The 25,058-nt window shown below is 40.1% G+C and overlaps 1 protein-coding gene across 2 annotated transcripts in view; it reads left to right on the top strand.

Moving 5' to 3' along the window:
- Positions 1-23,908, top strand: part of BLMH (bleomycin hydrolase) — a 40,241-nt gene extending 16,333 nt beyond the window's left edge. For both annotated transcript variants that reach the window (XM_054573262.1, XM_054573263.1), the window contains 6 exons: positions 2,255-2,410; positions 3,301-3,459; positions 3,564-3,631; positions 4,879-4,996; positions 7,639-7,708; positions 22,983-23,908. In XM_054573262.1, the coding sequence (XP_054429237.1) occupies positions 2,255-2,410; positions 3,301-3,459; positions 3,564-3,631; positions 4,879-4,996; positions 7,639-7,708; positions 22,983-23,134 (723 nt within the window). In that variant the 3' untranslated portion in view covers positions 23,135-23,908. The remainder of the gene's footprint in view (positions 1-2,254; positions 2,411-3,300; positions 3,460-3,563; positions 3,632-4,878; positions 4,997-7,638; positions 7,709-22,982) is intronic.
- Positions 23,909-25,058: the final 1,150 nt, after the last annotated feature.

Genomic DNA, 25,058 nt, shown 5'->3' with positions numbered 1-25,058 from the left:
GTGAAAACTTTCTGGAGGAGGGGCATCTTGCGCTGAGCTTTAAAGCATGGGAGTGGGATTGGGATCTAAGGAACACAGGAGACAGAGACACGGGAGACATGAAGGTGAAGGTGATCTGAGAGCGTGGAGCAGGCACAGTAAGGAGAGAAATGGCCAAGCCTGACTGGAGTTCAGAGTCCATCCTGGGAAATAAGGGTGGGTGACATTACGAAGAGCCTTTAAAATCCGACCATGCTTTTCAGGGAAATGCAAATTAGAACCAATTGAACCATTGCATAGCCACCAAAAAGTAAAATTACAAAGTCAGGTGTTGGCAGGAATGCAGAACAACTGAAACTCTCCTACTTTGCTGGTGAGTATGTAAATTCCTTCAACTGTCTTGAAAACTATTTGCATAGAAATGTAAGCAACATTATTCGTAACAACTCCAAACTAAAAACAGTTCACATATCCATCAGTAGGAGAGTAGAAAAATTGTAACATATTTACAAAATGGAATAATACATAGCAATAAAGAACAAATTACTGTTACAGCACCATGAGTGAATCTCACAGCATTATGTCAACAAAGGAAGCTAGGCACAAATAGTATATATTGTATAATTCCATTTATATAAAGTGAAAGGACAGGCGAAACTGTCAGTGGCTATAAAAGTCAGAATAGTGTTTACCTTCAGGGAGGTTTGGTTTATTAACTGCAAAGGGGCTAGTGGTTTTCTGGAGACCTGTAGCTGTCATTGATGTTGATCCGAATGGCAGTTACATGGATATATATGAATGTAAAATATTGAATTAAGCTCTATACTTAAGGTTATGTACTTTGTATATGTACTGAATGTAAGTTATGCCTATGTAAAAAAGTAAAAAAAAAAAAAAAGTAAAAAAATAAATCAGGTCATGAAGTTTGGATTTGTTGTGGGAAGTAATAGGGAAGCATTAATGACTCCTCAGCAGGAAAGCAACTTAAAGAAAGTGATGCTTCTGTAATTAGCCCTGGCTGGTGTGGCTCAGCGCATTGGGTGCCACCCTTCGAACCTAAAGGTCACTGGTTCAATTCCCAGTCAGGGCACATGCAGAGTTGCAAGCCAGGTTTCCAGTTGGGGGTGTTTATCTCCCTTTCTTTTTCTCTTCCTTCCCCTCTTTCTAAAAATAAATAAATAAAAATTTTTAAAAAATTATTCATCTTGTAAGGAGGTGGAGAATAGAACAGTGTTCAGATCAGCTATTTTATCTAGGTCAGATATAGTGCCAGATTTTGTAGGAGATGCAAAATATCCAAAATACTTAATTTCTCTTAAGTCTTGACTTCCTTTGAAAAAAAGAAAAAAGGAGGGGAAAATATACCTGAAAAGAGTGTAATGAGAATTAAGTGAACCTAGCCAGATTTATAGTATCTAGCACAAAATAGGCACACATAATAAGTGTAAGATTCATTTCTCTTGAATGTAATGGAGTACGCAAATGTGTGGCACCGATAATGCAGGGGATAAGTGATGTGATTGGATCAGGGTGGTACAGGTGGAGAAAGAAAGGGCAGATCATAGTATTATATTTTTTAAAGATAGAGCAAATTTAATTAGAGGAGGAAGTACTTTCTGTACTCTGACTTTATACAAGGTATGTCTCTATTTTTGTCTTTTTATAAGATGAAAATAATATAAAATGGTATCCTTGGATTGTTCTGATGCCAACTTGAAGGTGTGACATCGTTAGAAAATGTTATGGTCTCACAACCTGAAAAATGGTACCTTACTAACTAAAAGTTAATTCTTATTTCAATAATACTTTTAACAGACATTGTGACCCAACTGAAAAGTTAGTGACATTTCTCTGAGTGGAGACCCCATCACAGTCAAAGCAAAACCTAGGAGAATAAAGGGAAGGAAATCCATTTATAAATATATGTCATAAATTGATATCTGAAATAAAATCAGCAGAGTAGCAACCCAGGTCTTACTGTGTATCAGTGGTAAGCAACTTTTTGGCTAAGGAACTTTAATTTGCAGGGCAAATACTAAGCACTGATTAATATTTCAGAATTGTATTGTTCAGAGTGTTTATTTAAGAATTCAGAAGTTGACTGATACCAAGTCCTGGACATCAACCTTCCAATTTTGAAACAATATTAGGTTTCCTGTGAAATTCCTGGCTTGAATTTAGCCATTGATTTCTTATGTTTCCCAAGTTTGAGGAAAATGAAAAGGTAAATAACTCTTTCCCCTAGCCATCACTCACCTGTCCTCCTTTCTTCCAGGTATTCCGAGTGGTATGCATCGGTTTGGGTAATCCACCAGAGACATTCACCTGGGAGTATCGAGACAAAGATAAAAATTATCACAAGATTGGGCCCATAACACCCTTGGAGTTTTACAGGGAGCATGTCAAGCCTCTCTTCAGTTTGGAAGATAAGGTGGGGACTGGCACTGGCAGCCACTGGCTGTTTACTTTCAAATGTCTGTTACTGCAAGGAAGGGTGTAAGATTCCTGGGTTAACATGCATGATCATCAAACTAGAATGGAAACACACTTCCCTTCCCCTTCTTCCTCTGAGGTATTTTATGGACCTAATAATAAAGTTGATCATATCAGGGCCCCCTCTTTAGAAGACCTTTCTAACTGTAGGCTAGCATTCCGTTTAATTCCCACATGCTCCTCTGATTTTGGGCCCAGAATCATTCCCAGGTGCAAAGACAATAAAAATGTATTGGATGTTTCTTACTGTAGTTTCAGAGTACCTTGAAATGTACCCTCCACCCCCCATTTCCACCCGGGGACTCTTACGGAAAGGAGCAATGTCCCATCCTAATTTTTCCTGCTCTCTTCCGGTCTTCTCCACGGCCTAGCAAGATGACCAGAGACCCCCCTCCTTCATCGTCATTTTGACCCTTTTATCAGCAAATGGCTTTGTTTTATGCTTGGAATCCCAACTCAGCTGAGGTATTGCTGGATGTTGAGCCCATCTAGGAACACGAGAGCAGGAATCTTGTAGTGATGGGATCTCCACCTTGCCTTACTCAGTGCGTGTAACTCCTCAGAATTACTTTTGGGGGTAATTCTTGTCAGTAGGAAAGATGCAGCTCCCAAATGTGTCCCTCACACTAATCAGAATGTGCAAGGATCTCTGTCACTGACTTTGTCACCTTTTGTTTCTTTGTTAATTAGCAATGTGTTTGCAGTGCTTATTCTCGTAGGCAAAGGTGATAAGCTTTGATGCAGACATATGAACTGAGAGGAGAGGTATGTACCTTTCTTGGCATTCCTGGTTTTGTGTTCTAATCAACATGTTCTTGATCTCAATAGGTTTGTTTAGTGAATGACCCTCGGCCCCAGCACAAGTACAACAAACTTTACACGGTGGACTACTTAGGCAATATGGTTGGAGGGAGAAAAACTCTCTATAACAACCAACCCGTTGACTTCTTGAAAAAGATGGCTGCTGCCTCCATCAAAGATGGAGAGGTTGGTAGTGTTTCTGTGTCTTCTGCACTGGGGTTAAAGCCTCTTCTTCCACTTTGGTGTAATACGATTTATGTTGACTTTCTTCCTCTTTCCTCTATTTCTAGGCTGTATGGTTTGGCTGTGATATTGGAAAATACTTCAGTGGCAAGCTGGGCCTCAGTGACATGAATATGTGAGTGCAAGAAATTTAAAATAGAAAGTCATTTGTAGGTTGTTGTTGGCGTGCACTCTTGATACAAAATGACTCAGCTGAGGTTCACCCAAAGAGTAAGGTTGGCCTAAGTGGGGGTCTCTTTCTTTCCATCATGTAGAGTTTAAAGACTCTAAACAAACACTTCACTTACTTATATGCTTTAAACTGGGAAGTCAAGATCATACTTCATGTCTGCATTGAAATTGTTGGGATGTTCCTAAAAAGCCATCCTATATGAGAAAGGCACTTTAAAAAAAAAAATTGATTACTGTGTAAATCTCAGACATTTGGGAATGTAATGAAATGTTTTCTAGACCTCTTGTTTGCCATTTGATCCTTCTGAACTATTTCTATTACTTTGATGACTTATATGTATTTTTTAAATTTATTTATTTTAGAGAGAGAGAGAGAGAAAGACAAGCATTAATTTGTTGTTCCACTTATTTATATAAGTATTCGTTGATTCTTATATGTGCCCGGACTGGGGATCAAACCCCCAACCTTGGCATATTGGGATGACACTGTAACTGAGCAACCCAGTCAGGGTGATGACTTACGTATTTTGTCTCTTTAACAACTAGAACTAATTTACATACGCACTTTAAAACAGTCCTCCTGGTTGTTGATGACAATGAAGGTTCATTTGTGAATAAAATTATGCAAGATTTGTGACTATTAAAATATACCACTTTAGAGTTACTTATAAGTAGTTGTTACTTGTAGGAAGTTGAATGAATAACTTGACAGTTAACAAGAGAAAAGAAACCTGCCAAAAGAGAATTCATGAATTTTTAACTTTGCAAATATTCTCCAATATTTTTGATACTATTTATTTAAATTTCACAGTCAACAATGGTCTGAATGAATTCAGAAACGGGGTGCTTCTACCAGCTGAAGACAGACCATTTTTGATAGCATTCAAAAGCTTTATTTAAAGTTTCCTTGTCAAAATGACAGTCCAAGCACATCTTGTCAACTGGTTGGTAGGGGGAGTTTATGTTTAATCCCTTCATATTTTCTTGAGCACTCTTGTGACACATAGAGAATAGAACGCCACTGAGAGACTAAATTCTGTGTGTACCCAGTTCTCTGGAGAGCTACAGTCCATGTTTATTTGAGCTATTGGGCCCCTTCAGTTTCTTCTCTGTTCCTTTTACAACCAGAAGCTATCTTTCCCCCTTGATTGTACTCTTTATTCTGTACTGTCATTTTTTTTTTTTTAACAGCTATGACTATGAATTAGTGTTTGGTGTCTCCATGAAGAACATGAATAAAGCAGAGAGGCTGACTTTTGGTGACTCACTTATGACCCACGCCATGGCCTTCACTGCCGTCTCAGAGAAGGTACGACCCTCTCAGCATGCCCACCACAGTGTTTACACAGATGGACCTCCGTTCTCCTGCAGACTCTTTGTCCATCAGAGCTTCATTCAGAGAGTGTATATGAGTTTTGGTAACAGTTAGCTTCCAAGCAAGACACTGTAGCTGCGTCACTTGAGGTTTGGGCGCATACCCGGAGGCAGTAAAAACAGGAACTTTCCATGAGGAGCAGAGTTTGGGTCAGCAGGGAATAAGGAAGGAACTGCTTTTCTGTAACTTTGGAAGTTCTTGGTGTGAAGAGAGGTTGGCAAGGGAACCTGGGAAAAGATCGTTTCTGTTGAATAAGGAATTTAAGTGTGCCCTGAAAGTGTCCATATCTTGATAACTTGTGTTCAGACTTACCTTCCTTTCACTCGTCATTCAGATTCTTCTGCAGCAAAATGTCCAACAGTATTTATGGACTCCACGCCCTTCCATTACTGCATTTATACAGAGCTTCAGGAAATTGGATATAAAGTATTTTGAATTTCCTATGAAATACTCTGAATAGTAATATCACTATTTCTAGGATACGCTGTCAGAAACCACCGCTGAAACTTCATCTTTCACAAACAAGCTTCCCCAGCTCTGGGCTGCAGAGTGGATATTTTACACCTGTGCTCAGGGACCATGAGGAAGAGAAGACTTCAGACTGCTTAAATTTTTCTACCATAAGCAAAGATGTTCTTTTTATAACCTGTCTAATTCAGGAAAAGAAAGTCACAGAATAACTAACTTGACATTAGAAGAAACTTTTAAGAAATATTTTAATAAAATACCATAAATAATAAAGTAAAATACTAAAGTAAATCAAATAGAATAAAATACTAAAATACTACACTGTTCATATTTATATATTTGGACCTACTAAATTCAGTGGCTTTATAACTAAAGTTTCTAAAATTAAGGTTAAACTTTTAAATTTTTAGAGAACTATTAAGAAACAAACTAAAAACCTTATAATTTCTAAGACAGGTTTGGCTTTCTATCATTTTCTGTCTCAAGAGTATTCATATTTTTCAGAGTTAATAATCATACATACTTATGAAGAAATAAAAATCATATATATCATGTCATATTCTCAGGAACTCTTATTCTTTATCATTTTTTTTCTTTAGGGGAATGGAGCTACCTTACATGCTAATAGTATAAAGGGGAATTTATATTATCACAACTGGAATTTTATAGTGAGATTTTTCTCTTCCTTCCTTCTAGTTTGAGTTTTTGACCACTGAGCCTAGCTTGCATTGTATTTGAGAGATAATGCAGAGATAAATGCCAGTAGCTGTATTTTGGGATATTCTTTCTTATTGCTGCTTCCATAGAACCCCTGTAAGGGAAGTCCTGTTATTTTTCTGTGTGTGTAGGTGACAGAGAACATCTTGATCTAGGTCATGCAGGAATTCATTGGCAAAGGGAAGAAGAGGAAGCATTTTCATACAGATTCCGATGGTGGTATTTAACAGGAAAGTAAAGATGGACTGTAGTGGGGGGGGGGACAGAAAACCAAACAGGCATTTAATAGGCTAGTCTTAGAATGTAGAGTTTAATGATGTAGCTTTGCAGGTATCTGGGGCTAAAATAAGAGGTAGTACAGATAAGGGTGTTTGAAATTTGTGCGTTTGGTTGTTGGCTATTTCTGACCAGAAAATTACTGAGATCCAAGAAATCTGCCAAGAATAGAGTCAAATCCCATGCAGCTGAGACTCATGCAGTTCTATGCAAGCGGGAGCTGACAGGTGACATCATTAGATAACACAGGAGCCAGCTCCCTTCTCACGCTACAGAGACTTAAGTTGTTCGGATATCGTTGAATGCCCTGACTGAACATGGAAGAGAGAAGTCTTTCCCCCAATGAAGCCTTCCTTTTGTCCCTCTCTGTGCCACTACAGTAAAGACTATAAATGAAGGTTTTTATGATGCATATCATTGTTCCTTTAAGGAGATGAAAATTAAACTTATTTGATTAAGGAAAATAGAAGAGAGAGAACAGTAGTACTGCCTTGGTTTTGTTTCATGAAAATAGTCTTTTTACTTTTGCTTTGCCATTCAATCTCTATTGGGTTTAATTCAATATTGGTGTAACTGAATCAGTAAAGGCACACATTTGGAGAGTGTCAATACTTGGTTTCCCTAAGTAGAAAATTAGGTTGTATGATGAAAATGTGTTTGTTTTCCTTTGTAAACTCTGGCCAGATCTTAGAATCATTTCTAAAATAAATACATTGGGATGCCTTTGCAAAGAATGCTGATCGATTAAAAGTGAGAGTGTTGGCTTCAGATGGTGTTCACTGCTTTCAGTAATTTAATATTTTGTTTTTCTTAGCCAAGTAGCATTTTAATATGTTTATTTTCTGTATAGACTAGAGTGTAAAGGAGAAAATAGTACAATTGCTTTGTTAAGTTCATTGCATTTTTACCCCAAAAGCTTAAAACACTTCTGTTGGAGTCTCCCTTTAGTTACAGTAGAAGAGACATGGCCCTGATCATGTATATGCCGGCGTATGTCACGGCTGAATAGAGAAGGCTGTTGCTTCTGAGTGGCTGAAGAAAAGCTAAAATTAACATGACATGCCGGCAGGAGGGAAGTAGTTTCAGACTCTCCACCCTTATCCATTCTTTTGCAGGATGATCAGGATGGTGTATTCGTGAAATGGAGAGTGGAGAATTCGTGGGGTGAAGACCATGGCCACAAAGGTGAGCTGAAGCTGGTAATGCCAACTCTGCTCTCTGCCCCTAGAGATATGGGTAGAAATCTGCCCTAGTGTGGAGCATTTTTCAGTAATTTGTCCCTTTGGATAGACTATTCTAGAGAAAAATCTGAGGATCTAGTTTGTCCGCAGGACCTCTGTGACCAAAAGAGAATGTCTGAGTCACCCAAGTTGATGCTGAGAAGAATATGGGCCAGCATGGTGACCCTACTAGACCTCTTTGTACCAGAGCACATTGGCCAGTGAGAAGATTGAGTGCTCTTTATCAGGACACTTGCTATATAGCATTTGGTGCATTTTCATCTCCTGTACTAAGTCTCTAGAAAGTCAGCGCCTCTGAGTGGGAGAATGGGATTGGCAAGAAACTGTATGCATTTATTGGAGACTCTAGGAGTTGCGAAGTCTATGGAGTAAAAGAATGCTTTGGTTACTGTTTAGAACTGTGGTGTTATGACAAATCAAAACCCAGGCAGAAGTCATAAATAAATTATAATGATTAGGCTTTAAAAAATTCCACAGGTAATATATGAGTTGTCAAAAAATAAAATATATAGATAAACAAAAAGAAGAAAATTAAAATCTCTAATAATCTTACCACCTACAGATCACCATTAACAGTTTAGAGTATTTTTTTCCTTGCAAATTTTTGAGACTGTATTTTTTTAAAGATTTTATTTATTTATTTTTAGAGAGGAGAAGGGAGAAAGAGAGAGAAACATCAATGTGTGGTTGCATCTTATGCGCCCCCTACTGGGGACCTGGCCTGCAACCCAAGCATGTGCCCTGACTGGGAATCAAACCAGCAACCCTTTGGGTCACAGGCCAGCACTCAATCCACTGAGTCACACCAGCCAGTGTGAAACCGTATTTTTAAAAGCTATTTTTCATAGTAGATAAAACCCTTTTAAGCAGGTTTTATGTGTTAATTTTTAGGGTTTCAAAGCAAAAGTGGTGACTGGTATAGAATATTATGCATGTGAGCATGTATTTGCATGTGCGCAATGTGCTGGTGGCATTTGTTGCAGCTCTTTTTCAGATTTCATATCCCTTACTTTTAGTCAGTGGATTTTGGCTAGGAAAATGTATTGACCACAACTTACTAAATTAGATAGAAGACTAGGAGGAAAGCCAATGAGATACCTAGACACTTAGAATCAAAGTTCAACATACATACCTCTCCCCCAAGTGGGAATCAGCCAGAAATTTTCTTAAAAAAAAGATAAAACGGAGATTACAGCAACTCTTTGCCTATTACCTCCCTCAATGTTTGGAACAATGATCTTTCCAACTATGTTCCTGGGAGCCCCAGGATTTCCAAGGGTAAAAGATGGTGGAGGAAGAGTGTGGAGGCTGGGGAGTGAGCAGATGGGGCTTCAAAGGTTTATATTTGAAATCTTCTGTCTTAGAAGAGCCTGTTAACCTGAATTTTGATTGAGCAGCACAGGCCTATATATGATGGCCAAAACCTAGAGGCCATTGAATCTGTCAGTCCAGATCTTTCCATCTCCCCATGAAAGGATCATTGGTGGGTTTTGGCTAATTCCTTGGGATCTGCTGTGAAACTCAGCAGCCCAGTGTTTATATGTGAACAAATACAAGTGCTATTAGTGCATTTCTGTTCATCAAAAGATAGTTGCATGTCCCCTTTCTGTGATTTCTGTTACTGTTCTCTGATTACATGGTGCTTATTAAGTTACTTCATGCATTAGAGTGCAATGTATTTTTTAATTGGTGATTTCTTATAAGATGAACTTCATTCTGAGGCAAATGCACGTTGGAATCATGTAGAGATGGCGTATAAACCTTAAAACTAGAAGAAAGCTTAAAGATAAACAATTTACAATTTACTTATATCTGTAAATTGATGGTAGTTAACAACTGAATGCAAGGGAATAGCTTATCTTGAGTGGGAAGAACTTGCTATTTGTAACCTTTTAAAACATATGATATTGTCAGCTAGTTTCATTTTCGGTCTAATTTGGTACCTGTAGTTGGATTTGTTATCATAGAAGTTACTGTCTAAGAAAAGGACTAAAGTTATGGTTTGTTTAGATGAGCCTGGATTACTTGGCTTGCTTTGGTTACATTTTTCTATCTTTAATAGTCACTGAGTTTGTAGGTAACAATGCTATTCATTTAAGAGAGGGTAAGCACTTGTAAAGGCAGGAAAGTGCTCAGTGTTTTGGGTAGTGTGAGTTACTGTTTTTATTGCAGTACTTTGAACCTAAATACCTATTCTTAAAGAGAATTCTTGCCTCTTTGCTAATTTTTTCTTTCATTCAACTGTGCCTCTCTACTCTGACTTAATACTGTGGGTATGTAGGTTTTGCTTTTGCTGATTTATTCATTCTGTTTTACAGTCGTCCCTGTGTATCCACAGGGGATTGGTTCCAGGGCCCCCTTGAAATGCCAAATTCTGCAAATTTGGAAGTCCCTTATATAAAATGGAAAATGATGTATTTGTATATAATCTACACACATCCTCCCATTTACTTTAAATCATTTGTAGACAGTTATATACATAATACAATGTAAATACTTTATAAATAGTTGTTATACTATTGTGTAGGGAATAATGGCAAGGAATAAAGTCTGTATCTGTTCCATGCAGATATAACCATTGTACGCCTAACTATAGAATGCATGTCAGCAACAACATAGCTTTTTTCCCCTGAATATTTTCAATCTGTGGTTGGTTGAATCCACGGGTATGGAACATGCAGATACAGAAGGCCAGGTGTTGAGAGAGCTGGAGTCTTGAGCCCAGTGATCTGCTTGTAATCCTTTGTAGTGAAACCCGCAGCTATCCAGTTAAGATTAAAGTAACTTTTTTTTTTTTTTTCTGAATAACTGAAATGCCTGAGATTATACAAAGCTTCAGTAAAAAGCCAAAAGATAAAATGACCTGAGTGGAGGTAGGGAATAGTTCATTCATAGCCAAAATAAATTATTCCCATGTATTTTTTGGTAATGAAGATTTAACAGGAAGGAAGGAAAGAAAACATGATCTAATTTAACTGGCACACTTGGCCTGACCTTAAGAGGATGTATACTATGTTATTTTGCTGGTGATGTGTGTTTATGCCAGCAGGGCCCTCCTTCCTGTCTGTCATCCTAGTGAGTACTGGCTGGCACGTCAGAGGCATAACCTCCGTTTGTGTTCTCTTGGAGACCTGACGACCTTAAACAGCATTGCTGGGATTTTGTTTCTATAGATAACATTGTTAATAGTTTGTTACTGTTCTCTTCAGGATTTCTGCCTGGTAAGATTGACGGTTTCTGAAAAAGTAGTGTTAATACAAACTGGAGGTAAAGAGAGCAGAGATACCTGGGCAGGATGCCCTTGCCCTCTGCCTAGTCTTGGGCCTTAGTTTTCCCCTGTTGATCATGTTCATGGCCATAACCGGACTATTTCCCAAAATAGACAAAGATTCCTTCTGATCACAAAAGGCATAAAAGGAGAAATTAATTATTGTCTTACTGGGCCCTTTGGATTACTTTATGTTGGTGAATTCTAATTCCTTAGCTGGACTGAAAACTGGATGCGTATCTAACATGTTGTAAACTCAATATGGCTTTCTTTTCTCTCCTGCTTCTTGAAATACTTAACTATGCATTTCTAAGTTGTTTATGAATCATGTCAGAAACAGATTTCACAGTTGGATGAAGGAACAGACCTTGGAACTTGTTACATTGTCTTTCATTTTGAAAAGCTTATAGGTTTATTAGAATAAGTAGTTTGTAAAATTTAATCTGAGAAGAAGATAATTTTTAAATGAAGATGACCCTAGTCTGATACTAGAGCCTATTTTCTTAACCACTAAAATGTGCTTCCTCTCAGCATCTCTGATCAAGAAACATCTAGTCCACTCATGGGAATAACAGATAAGTCATGATCTTTTTTGACCAGAATCTAGTGACTGAGGGGATATAAAACTGTATAATGCATCTGAAGACACGGTGTAAATGTCCCATGTCAGGAGAAGGGGCTCTAGAGGCACCATTTGTCAGGGAATGTGAATAAGGAAGAAGGGCTAGGTTTGTGTCTAAAGTGAGCACATTGGGAGACAGGTAAGTAAAAAACTGGATGTAGTCATCCCAAATTTCCCAGAATTATTTTGATTCTGCTTTATGGTTTTGTTTGTTTGTTTGTTTGCAAATGCTGCTTTATAGGTTTTTTTCCTTAATTCTTTTTATCATGGACAATTTTAAGCACATAAACTTTTGATATCAAGGATATCAAAAATAGGCTCTAGTATCAGACTACGGTCATCTTGGTTTAAAAATTATCTTCTTCTCAGATTAAATTTTACAAACTATTTATTCTAATAAACCTATAAGCTTTTCAAAATGAAAGGCAATGTCACAAGTTCCAAGATCTGTTCCTTCACGTGGGCCATCACACAGCTTCAGTAGTTATTAGCGTTCTGCTGTGCGTATAACAAAGTATTTTTGGTTGCTAATAAAGTAAATTCTTACACGGTTTCCCTAATGAACCAGTCTTATGGAACTTCTTTATGATTGGTTCACATAATCATGAGATGGTATTCCAGTCCTAAAGTCTCATATAGCACAGGTCTTAATGTGGACCTGTGCTATTAATGTTTGTTTAATATCTTGCTTCATAAGAATTCAATATAATGTTTGTTTAATCTGGTTTCTTAATATGCTAAATAACAACTTTTAAGTGAGGGTAGGTAGAATGTTATTCTCTATTCAGTGGTCTCTGAAAGAAAATCTTTATCTTTTTAAAAATTCTGTCTCTCCTGCTTTTCATTTTGAACCAAGATTAATGTTTCATTTTTCAAATTGCTTTTGTGTCTTTCAGATACATCAGCATTTGAAATTGTTTTTAACCCACATTCTTCATCTTTGCTTACAAATAAACTTCTCTGTTCCTGATTTCATTTTAATAAAATTTCCAAATTCCCTCCTAAAAAGGGGATATCTTGATGATTTCAGTTATATAGACTTTGGCATATTAGAAATTAATCTGGAAAGAAACTTATATGCCTGATTCAGATTATATCTGGACTTTTGCTGCTTTCTGAAAACGGGTAGTATGGCCTCTAGCTGCCTCACCAGCCAAATTACCCTGTGTGATTTTAGAGACATATGTCCACAGCAAGGTACAAAATTCATCATATCCTTCATATTATGTTATATTGCAGAACTAGGAGAGAGAGTTACCACTTTCTTAGATCCTGTACAGGATCCTCCACAGAGATTTAACTCCTTATGGTTTCACCTTTCTCCATTGGTAATGTGGATAATTACCGTTTCCTTATGAGGTCCTACAATTTGTCTGTATGTATATATCCATCAAATGAAATGGTGTGTGAAAGCAGTTTTCAAACTGTATACTGCTATATGACTCTAAAGAGTTTGATGAATATTTCATATTTCTGTCAGAGGTACTCAGGACATGTAGTTCATAACATCTTGCTTCATAAGAATTCAAAGCTTCCTAATATATTTGTACTTATTTTTCCTCATGACTTCAACATAGAGTAACCCAAGATATGAATTGTGAGTGATTATATCCGTGCTTTACGTGAAAAAAACTGAATCTTATTGAGAGGTTTTTTGTTTGTTTGTAAAATTTTATTTATTTATTTTTAGAGAGAGGGGAAGGGAGGGAGAAAAAGGGGGAGAGGAACATCAATGTGTGGCTGCCTCCTGTGAGCCCCTCACTGGGGGCCTGGCCTGCAACCCAGGCATGTGCTCTGACTGGGAATCAAACCAGCGACCCTTTGGTTCGCAGGCCAACACTCAGTCCACTGAACCACAACAGCCACAGCTTATTGGGAGGTTTTGACTTACTCAGTTGCACAGTGTCAGAGGTAGAATTGGAATTCAGATTTCTTAATTTCACACAGGCAGCTTCCCTAAAAATGTATTGGGTTGGCCAAAAAATTCATTTTTTCCCCATAAGCTGGCCGAAGTAGTGCTTGGTTGTTTTTAACTTCATTCAAAACAATTTTGTTAGGCTGTATTGTGACAGCTGTCATATCAACGTGCATTAAAAAAACATTAAAATTGGTGAATTTTTGTGTAGCTATTTTAATATTGAGGATGGAAGAACATATATATACAACATTTTCAGCATATTATGCTTTATTATTTCAAGAAAGGTAAAAATGCAACTGAAACACAAAAAAAGATTTCTGCTGTGTATGGAGAAGGTGCTGTGACTGATGAAATGTGTTAAAAGTGGTTTGTGAAGTTCCACACTGGAGAGTTCTTGCTGCACAATGTTCTTGCTGGATGATGCTCCACGGTAAGTAGACCAGTCATAGTTGATAGTGATCAAATCAAGACATTAATTGAGAACAATCAACCTTATACCACACGGGAGATAGCCAGCATATTCAGAATATCCAAATCAATAAAGTTATTGTGAAAACGAAAAATGTATCTTTTATTTTATAGAAAAAACCATACAGACTTTTTGGCCAACCCAATATATACTTAAAGATAACTGATTATTTGCAGATCTCTTTGGGATTCCGTTTTGTGTTTCTAGCACAAATAATATGAATTTTAGACAATATCGAGCTGAGCTTGCTAAAACAAAAGAAAATTGTATGAGCTAAAAGCAGAGGCTTCTGATTTCCTAGAAAAGGGCAAGATACAAATTTGTTATGTCACATCAGGGTTTTCCTGTCTCTGCAGGCTTGGGAACAGTGCCGCTGCCACCACATGCGGGTATCTGAGTTCTTGCAGGGGCCTCCTCATCCTCCATTTTCGTTAACTAAAGAGTCTGCGTGACGGGGATAAAAATGGTGCATTTGAATAGAACAGGAAGAGTGCGCTCTCGGATTGACTGCTACTTATCCAACTGTGTGGCTAGGAGAGGGCTACTGCTCGTGAGAGGGAGACAGAGCCCTCCGACCAGGCATCAGTTTCAGGGATTATCCCCCTCACATTTAATGCAGGTTTTTGTGTGTATATTTGCTTCCTCCTGTAGAGAGGCTCTGCTGTTTTCACCAGATTGCCCCCCAGCTCTGTGCGCCTTGGTGTGCGAAGGTCAGGGGTTTGGAAGCCCAGAACCTGGAGCCAGTCTGCCTCAGTACGCATCCTGGCAATCCCACCTTTTGTCCGTGTGGCCCCGGTCAGGACACTGAGCTAGCGAAGCCTTAGTTTCCCCAGCTGTAAAATGGAGGTAATAATTGTACCTACCGCAGTTGTTGGGAGAGCTGTGCCAGGCATATAAGAAGTGCTCAAAAATATTAGCTATCATTGTACTGTTAATGTTCTCTGTGGGCAAATGAGGGCAGGAGAACAAGAACATAGGCCCCTTCACCTTTCCTTTCTAGAGGAGGCTGTCTGACTCACCCCTGGTTCCAGCCTTACATCTCTAGAAATTCAGGGCCCTCGTGGGAGCATTGTGCTGCGTTGCCAGTTTACTGGAGGGATAGCTTGTCATGTGAGCTTAGTATCATGAGAGGAGCAGTGGAGGTAAATAAACTGAGTGCTGAGGGGAAACCATTAGCAGCGGCATCACCTCACGTTTATTGTCGGGATGCAGGGAACCTTGCACAGACCGTGGTGAAATGAATGTCCCAGACCCCTGGAGGAAGATGTATTTACTCATCTGGGACACAGGGAGGGAATTTGAAGAGGGCTGTGATGTGGCACAGCGACATTCATGGTGTGCTCCTCAGACTGTAAGATAGATGATAAGTAGACTGAGGAAAGAAAAGAAGAGTTGATTTCTCCAGGAAGGCAGATGACAGAAAGAGGAAGAATCAGGGCTCCCTGCGTGGGGAGACAATAGGGAGACAGGAAAGCTGAGGTTATTGGAACCAGTGAGGGGTTAGAAGCCAGGGGACTCGGTGACATCAGGGAGAACTTGGTGGTAAATAGTTCTACAGCAGAGCAGTCAAAAAATGAGTCAAGGAAAAGGCTGTGGGGTTGGATTTTAAGGCAGTTTTTGGAAATTTGCCAGAGGGTGAGGGTAGGAGCCCAACGGTCCTGTTATGCCACATTAGCAATATTTTAGTGCTCAATTCCTTCAAATGCTGGGCAAGGGGGCCAGTTGAAACTGGGACGATTGCAGCTGTATATCTTGCACCGTAGGTGTTGGTGTCGCATTATTCTTTAATGTAGTCTTTAATATATTAATGTATCTTTAATGTAGTATAAGAACAAATATGTAAAGCATAAACACAAGAGTAAGTACAAAATAATGTAAGGGATAAACTGCAAGGGAGATGGTGAGTGATTGGAAATGTGAAAGCGCCTTAGCAATTCATCAGTGGTGAGTGGAGTTTCACGAAAGATGTTAAGATTGTGGCTGTTTTTTGGAAAGGAAGTGGCGGGCCAGCCAGGAAACGGTGTCTGAGAAGTAAGACCAAGAAATAATGTGGCCTCCTGTCCATGGAGCTCTTGAGGAATGATCCAAAAGCAGGCTTTGCCTGAAACAAATAGGAGTAGTGGTAGCTTGGGGGTCTGAGAAAAGTCATTGAATTTCTGCTAGAAAACAGAACCTTGGAGGACATGTAAGTTTTCCTCTCCTGTCCAGCAACAAGACCCTGACGGAACTGTGCTCTCAGACGTGCCTGGATCGTGCTCAGTGGCGCAGGGAAAGGGGAGTCAGAGACTGGCTGGAGAGTTGCCCTCTTGCCTCAGCCCGGAAGTGGACGGGCTTCTTCTGGACTCCATAGCAGAGGGCACTTCTCAGGATGTGTAGACCTCTGCTGACCGAATTTCTCTGTGGTTCACTGGTTTAAAAAAATATGGCCCACAAACCAGAACAACTCTTTCCCTACCACGCTTTGCACTCTGCTTTTTTTCCTAGTAGATTTTCCAGGGAAATAGCATCTTCTCTAATTTTGTTTTTGAAGGAGGCCACAGTTAATATCCAGCTACAAGGGTATGCCTTCTCTTATCAGCAAAAGGTTCAGGAGCATAAATGTGTCCTCACCACATACTTTTGTGTTTACTCTGGAGGAAAAAGAACCCTCTTCTCAGATCACTGTCCAAATGTCTGTCTCATAAGTGATGATTTTAGTTCCCTTCCTCTGGTTGTTTTTTTTTTGAAGGGGGACGGGGTGAGGGTCGGGGGCGGGGGGGTGGTTAATATCTAACCCATGCTGTTTTCCATTCTTCTAAATACATGTGCTTAGAATACATGGCATCTCGTTGATTTAAAGATACAAAGACCTCATAAACGGGCCTTGCAAAAACTGGGCATATGACTGTTGATGTGGGATTTGTGAACAGATGAAATTGGTTCCAGGCAGCTAGGTGCCTAAGCTAGATTATGTGGTGTAATCTGTTGCCAAAGTCGTAACTCTCTGCTGCTTTGCTGCTAAGTGCTCTGTTGGAGGAAGACCTGGATTTCAGTGTGGGCTGTGTGCTTTTAGATGACTCACACCAACCCTGCCTGACTTGTAATGTTGCGAGGATTAAAATCAAAACAAGGATTGCAGATGTGAAATTGAATTGTGAAGTGTCAGCTCCCTACAGATTTATATGGGCGTGTGTGTTTGTTTTGCTTTCTAAAGTATAATTCACTTAGTAAATAATAAAATTACATTGTTCCAAAATCAAAATACAAAAAAGTATATAAAAGAGTCTTGTTTCCATCTCTGTCACTTCCCCTCCTCTTCTTTCAGGTTACCGTTCCTGTTCGTTTCTCAACATCTTTCCAGCATGTGTTAGGGCACCAAAGACAGCACACGTTATACCCTGCTCTGCATCTTGCTCTCACTTCACTTAACCATGTGTCTTGGAATTTCCTTATCAGTATGTTTCCACATTAGTACAGCTTCATTATCTTCCGTTTTCTGGATGCACCATAGTTTATTTAACCAGTTCCTGTACTAATAGAACTTGGGTTGTTTCCAATCTTTTGCTGATACAAACAATAGTGCAGTGAATTAGTATATGTACAATGCTTAGAATAGTGCCTGACACATAGAAAGAACTAAATAAATATGAGTTATTATTGTGCATAAATAAATACACAATGTATAATATTGTGTGCATGCAAGTACTATATGTCTGTAGGGTAAAGTCCCAAAATGACATTACTTAGTGAAAAGGGTAAATAACTGTATTTGCAATTTTTCTAGATATTGCCAATATCAAATTCCATTCTATAAGGATTGTGTTATTTTGCACAGTTGCAACATACTCTATATCAGCGATCTTCAACCAGTGTGCTGCAGTAATTTTAAAACATGCATGTGCCGCGGCACACTGGTTGAATATTTAGTGTCAGGTATTGCATGTTTTAAAAATTCTTGCAGCACACAGGTTGAAAATCACTGCCCTACATACATGTAAGGTATTGGGCATGCTTTACACAGTGGGTACCTAAACAAGGTGCTTGATTGGTTGTCACTACTTAGCTATCCATTAAAAGCATGTATGTTCATAATCGGGGGACTAGACTCTGTCAAGGCCTTAGCGGATGATGAGTTTTTCATTGAGACTATATTTCTGATGTTTTCTTACCACTTATCCTACTTTTTTCTCATATTTATTTTTTCATTCTAACAGCAGGAAGATGTTTGGAAGCCAGAAAGGAAAAGATTGATAAGCTGGACTTCATAAAAATAAAAAGTTTTAGTAGACTAGAAAATACCATAAACTAAATTAGAAGGCCAATTACATAATGGGGAAAATGGTTGCAACCAGTATTATAATATATAAATATTTAGTTCACTATTAGTGATTACTGTGAAAAGGGCACACACCAGTTAAAAATAGGCAGAGGTCCCAAGCAAGCATTTTACAAAAGAAAACTGAATAGCAAGCAAACACATACACAAGTTGAGTCTGGACCCAAAGAGAGTGTTGTCATTCTATATACTGTGTATTGATGAGGATATAAGGAAATTGAAAGATAATTAAGGGTGTAACAACGATTTAGTTACAAAAATGTTTATAGCAGTGTTGTTCCTAAGCATGAAGAAACAATCTGTGTTCCAACAGCAGGGGATTGGTTAAATACATTTCAATTTACCCATACAAAGTCAGCACTTAAACACTATGATGTAAATAGACGTGCTTCCCTTTTTTATCAATACGAAAAGAGCAATATTGAAAACTGCATACTTGGTACTTTGTAATAAAAGAACATGTGTGATATCTTGTTTTTATTAAATGCATACAGTCTATATGTAGAAACTATCTAAGATGTATGTAAAACTGGAAGAGGGCTTATCCCGAGGCAGTGGAATTGTGGGCAGTTTCAAAATTTGTGTTCATCTTCTCTTTCTGATCCACTTCTTTCTCCTGCTCCGCTTCCTTCTCCTCATCTTTTTCCTTCTCCTATGTTTTCCAAATATTTTGTAATGATCATAAATTATTTGGGTAATCTTTAAGGACTCAAAAAAACAATACAACATTTCAGAAATTCAGGGGGGAGTCACCTACCCTACAATATAAAATTACAGTTTTTTCATGGTTCCCCCCCTATATATCTGTTTGTAACATAGTTGTAATAATAGTGATATACCAATTTTATATACATTACTCTTATCACTTTTAAACATTTTTCTCTGTTACGACATAGTCTCCACAATTTCATTTTACATGACTGATGTTTCGTGGAGTGGTTTCTCACTCTTTAGTAGGAAGTTTGAAATGTGAGACAAATGTCAGCAAGGTTTTTGCTTTCTTTTCTGGAAACCTTTCTTCAAACTCGAGCCATCAACAGCAGCTGAAAGAGTGGCGGTGACCTAAGGAGGCCTGAGCAGACCGGCTCCTTTGGTCCGTGCTGCCAGACAGATCCATCAGAGTGGAACGCTTGGCTCAATTTTATCACAGCCTTTTTTACAAACAGCAACAACAGCAAATATTAACCACAGAGAGTTTGTGAGCGAGGTGAAATGCTTCATAGAACAAAGTCATAAAAAATATAAAATATATCTAATTCATAAATGCTAATATATTTGTCACCTTCATCTAAGCTCTCTCGTAGGATTTCAGAAAACTGTTTTCTCACAGTGGCCATTTTATTCGAGGAAAGTTGCAGCCTCTGGTCCTTAAGCCCTTTTGCCATTAGAAAAAAAGGCATTCACTGAGGAAAAAAGAAAAGAAAAATCTGCTGCAGGGAACTCAAGGTTAAACTTTCCCTTAAACTAACCCATTCAAAGCTATTCTGTTGTTGAGTTCGTTTGGCCTAATGTTCTAGGGCTACATTCACAGACGCTGTTTTTCCCTTTACAGACCAATAATGCCCTTTCTCGTAAGTCGCCACATTCTTGAGGGTCTGTGTACTTACTTGATTTCTTCCTCATTGTGTGTAAACAGGACATTAAAGTTGAAACAAAATTTAATTTCCCCTTAGGTCCTAAAGCTGACTTCCTTTATCCATTTACCTATTTGTTTCCCTAAATGTAACCTTGGGATCCCTGAGGCAGGTTTTCCTTTTCTTTCCCTTTTTCCTCAGGGAACATCTCTTTCTAATGGCCAGAGGGCGTAGAAGCTGCAACTTGGCTCAAATCAAAATGGTCGCTTTATAGCTGCCTGAGTGGGTTCTTTGCTGCTCCCTTGAGTGTCAGACATACTGATCCCAATCTTCTCAATCAAACTCCAGGACATGCAGTATCAAGTGTCACAGCAGCCACAAGTTCATTATCTCCTCGGAGTGCAATTACTTTGCAGCCCCCAAGACTGTGGGGTTTTTGTGGGCCCCCAAAGAACTCATATCCTGAAGAGAGAGACTAATCATGGCGGGTCCTCTTGGCAGGGACATCGAAAGGGTGGACTAGGATTGATAGGAGTTTTAATTTGTGAGGACTTAATCTGATCTGCTTTTGGAACAAGATGTGTAGATGTACTTATTGTCCATTTTCTCTGTGCATCCTTTGAAGACTCATTTGATTCTGTGATGATAGTATTGTCATAAGGACACAGAACTTTATTACATGAATCTGCCTCTGTCCTTCACCTGCCTGGCTATCCAGTGCTACTCTGAGGATTTATTCAGCCTGCATTATGGTAAGGGGAAGGATGACTAATGTCTCAAATGGTGCAGTGTTTAGTAATCTGATCTTCTGCCCACCGGAAGTTCCTTTTGGGGAAGGCAGATACTGAGTTTCTCAGGAAGCAGTTTCTTAGGATGCAGCAAGAAATGGCGCCGGTCAGCCCTTCAGGTGACCAGGCTTTGGTTGCTAGGACTCAGTGGCAGTGCTGTAGGTGATGGTAAGTAAGGGCCAGGTCCTGACTGACTGATGCAGCAAAGCCAGCGACAGGACTGTATAATCAAGACAAACCAGACACGGCACAGCGTTTGTCTGCACTCTCCTTCCCTGTGCCTCCTGCCAAGGAAAGGAGCACTGGGCAGGAGGCTGGCATCAGGGGACAAGGCTGCCTCCCCTTGCCTAACTGGGTCAGAGCCCTTGAGCACTTTTCCGGGCATCTTCTTTGAGGGCGAGCATGCTGGGCCATGTCAGGATGAGCTGGCCTTGCCGTCTGTCAGAGGTGAGGAGCAGGACTGGGCGTAGATGACCTCAGCAGCGCAGTTGTGTTTTCAAGTTAAATAATGTCCTGTGTCACACCACTTAGCTTACAAAATTAGGCTTACCATCATGTTGCTTTTAAGTATTTAAAACTGTCTTGCTTTTAGAGTAGCAGTTCTCAGAGTATGTATGGTCTGAGGACGCCTGTGGGTCCCTGGGACCATTTTAGGGGGTCTGCAGGGTCTTCCCTTCTCCAGCAACATGTCTGTCTGAGGTCAGGTTTTCTCCATCTGTTTCAACCTGAACAGCAGATTGCAGCAGATTGAACACAGAAGGCAGATACAAGAACTCAGCTGTCTGCCGCAAAGCCAGACATCACACTGTAAAACAATACCACTTTTCTAACTGAAGTTTGTTTTGGAAGATACAATTATTTTTTCCTAAAAATACATTATTTATATTTGTTTTTATGTTTTGTACTCTTATTTTTATATGCATTAACATTTTAAACTTTTTGTTTTGAGTATTATTACAGTAAATATCAGAATTTATAACCCACACAAACCGCTTTCAGGTTCTCCACGTACAGTCTCGCCCCTGGGGCCAAGGATTTTGAGAACCGCTGCACAAGAGGCCCCCCTTCAGGGGAGTACCTACATCGTCTCCCTTCCCCTTGGCTCAGTGCAGTGAGAAATGATATCTCACAGACCTGGATTTGCACAAACACTTTCAGAGAAAATTGTCTCTTGTCTGGTATACGGTGGGTGCCAGGTGGGGAAGGTGACAGCGGCAGTGGTCGTCGGTAGTTGCTGGAGTCCTCGGATGTGCAGGTGCGCGCCGTGCCCCTTGGGGGTGCACGTTGTGCTCCGCACTTGCTCCCTGGCCCAGTCTTGTTTTATCACCCACACTTTAGTCTCAGGCAAAGCCCCTTGCCCCCGTTCAAGTTTGTTGGAAGTGTGTGCCTCAAGGGGAAGTTGTATTGTCCTGTTGGAACCTGAGATACAGGTTAATCTTCCTAAGAGGAACAGGCAGATTTCTACCCAGGCTACCGAATGACACCGCGCTCCTCCTTGCAGCTGAGCTCTCAGCCTGGGGCGCAGCTTGGCTGTCTCTCTGCAGCCTGCTCTCTGGAGGGGTCCAACAGCCTCAGAGGCGAGGATGTTGCTGTCTCAGTCTTCCAGTTCTGCCTGCCCCTCATGGGAGATCCCCCTAGGAAGGCAAGGACTGTGTTAGCACTTGATTCACATAATATCATCTGCAAATGAGTGCCTACTTGGGAATGATGGCATGGCCTCCTCAGGATTTCCCTACCAGCTTGTTGGTTATTCTAGAATAGAGAGGAAGGAAGAAGAACAGCCAGTGATGCTGAGAAGGTGGGTAGGGTAAGAATGGAACTGGTGTCCTTGCCCTTCTGACCATGGAGATTAATCCCCTCAGCGTGGCTGTATGAACGAGACACATTTTCACCTGCCTTCTAGGGCCCTCCGCTCCTCTTCAGTGAGCAGCCTGGACGGTGTCGCCACACAGGACCTGCTAGCAGCCTGAAGTCCAAGTCCTGGCTCTGAGCCTCACCTGGGTGACTGGGCACGTTACTTCGTTACTTTGAGTAACTAAGGTTACTCTGAGTGCCCCAGGTTTTTAATTGGTAAAAACATAGCCATGCCTGTCCTGTCTGCTTCACAGAATTGCTACTAAGACCTAGATTAAGTGAGATTGTAGATGAGAAAGTGAAAAACATGTACAAATACTAGTTTTGTAAAAGGCTTCTTTATAGCCAGTAGGGTTTCTGCTCTTTGACCCTTGCCCTCTGGACTCATGAGCTTCTATGCCTTCCTCCAGGTTACCTGTACATGACCGATGAGTGGTTTTCTGAGTATGTTTACGAAGTGGTGGTGGACAAGAAATATGTCCCTGAAGAGGTGCTAGCTGTGTTCGAGCAGGAAGCCATTGTCCTGCCAGCCTGGGACCCCATGGGGGCTTTGGCCAAGTGATATTGCCTCCAGTTCTTTCCTCCTCCCGTGGAACCTGAAGTCGCTGCAAAGGACAGGTCCAGGAACTGAAGCCAAAGTTACACAGGTGACTGTGTGTGCCCACAGGACACAGTCAGACTCTTGGAGTTCTACTCCAGGAACCTCTCAGAGAAGTGTGCTTTATGTTGAAACAAAATATTCTTAAAATAAAAGGGAAAGGCCGGGTCATATTATCTCTTCTCCTCACCTCCAGCAGCTCAGGATCTCTTAGTGTTTTAATCAGATGTAATTGTTTGTCTTAACTCTCAAAAAGGTTTGGTTCAAGCGATTTAGTATGGAGAGAAAACAAACCTAATGCTCCTTGTCCCTAGAGTAGAGTTGGGGGAGGGTTACCCTAAGATTTGACCTCTCAAAACTGCATGCTGCCTGGCAGTACACACTGTCCTTCCTAGATGGCAGTCACTGAATTCAGTTTTTTCAAGGCGATTTTATGTGCCTCGAATAGCCCAGGAATGGGAGGTTGATCAAGTCTGACGTGATTCCTTCCTCTTGTTTTGAACTGGGGGGAGCATAGCTCTACTTGAGTCGGGGTTAAGTAGAGACTCAGAGAAACTTGGGTGAGAGATCAACCAAAACTTTATCATAATCTGAATTATAATTACCAGGAGGCGCTCTGGCCAAATGGTTTTAACTTCGGCCTCTGAAATTGGGAGTTGGGTGGGCAGGGAAAGGTGATACCCATTCTTTCTGACAACTAGATGGTGCTGAGAAGCTTTTAAATAAAACACTTTGCTAAATGAGCGTAAGTTGGCTTATTTGGTCTAAGAAATGTTTCTTTTTTTAATTTTATTTTTTTATTTATAAATCATGTTAATTCTACTACACTTGTCTCAATTTTTCCCCCTTTACCCCCCTCCACCCATCCCACCCCCATCCCCCGCTCCCACAGTCAATTCCCACTCTGTTGCCCATGCCCATGGGTCATTCATACACGTTCTTTGTCTAATCCCTTCCCCTTCTTTCCACCACTGTCCTCTTTCCTCCTCCCCTCTGGAGAAATGTTTCTTTATTTAGCTACAAAGGAAGACAACCAAGTGACTCACGTTCTACAAAGTGAAAAAAGAGCAAGACGGTTCAGGGCTCTCTTGCTTCATCTAGTTTCTAGGGTGTGTGATCCTTCCCAGCCTGTGCTGATCCTCACTACCCTCGGCAAGGGCTTCCGAGCACCATAATTAAGAGCGCTTGTGTCCCTGCCAGTTAACCATTTTTTATCCTCAACTGAAGATATGTTTGATTGTTTTTTTATTTGTTTGTTTTAATTGATTTTAAAGAGAGGAAGAGAGAGAGAAACATCAGTCTGTTTCCATACACGTCCCAACTGGGAATCGAATCCACACCCTTTTGGTACAGGATGACACTCCAACCAGCGGAGCCACCGGCCAGGGCAACCATTCTTGCACCCAGATCCAGGGTCCCTACAAGGGTGGGAAGGGTTCAGCCTTAGAGTGTGCTGGAGACTATGTATTTTACTGAGACTGGGCCTTCCTTTTGCAGAAAGCAAGTAAGTATAGCTTCCTAATGAGTGTTTCCATCAGCGCCTGAGCCCTCTGTCTTTCTGGCTGTCCAAGAATCTTCTCAGTCCCAGCAGTGCATATTGTCAAACAGTACTTTCCAAGATAACATTAGATAAAGGCTCAGGCTTTAATCAAAGTATTACAATACTCTAGTAATCCTGTCCCAAGCAGGATAAGTAAGTCGATTTCTAGACACATCATGGCAAAACCTTAGAACACATCTTAGAAGCATGCAGGAAAAAGACAGGTTGCCTCCAAAGAAAAGACGATTAGATTGACAACCCAGCTTCTCATCAACAACTATGTAAGCCAGAAGACAATGAAATGTACCTTCGAAGTGCTATGAAAAGGTAAGTGTGCATCTAGAACTC

This window comes from Pteronotus mesoamericanus, unplaced genomic scaffold, assembly GCF_021234165.1.
Source record: "Pteronotus mesoamericanus isolate MK-2021 breed Mesoamerican mustached bat unplaced genomic scaffold, CSHL_Meso_final contig_246, whole genome shotgun sequence".
Taxonomy (NCBI): Eukaryota; Metazoa; Chordata; class Mammalia; order Chiroptera; family Mormoopidae; genus Pteronotus; species Pteronotus mesoamericanus.
The sequence above is the reverse complement of the archived record's forward strand: the minus strand, read 5'-3'. Positions and strand labels throughout refer to the sequence as shown.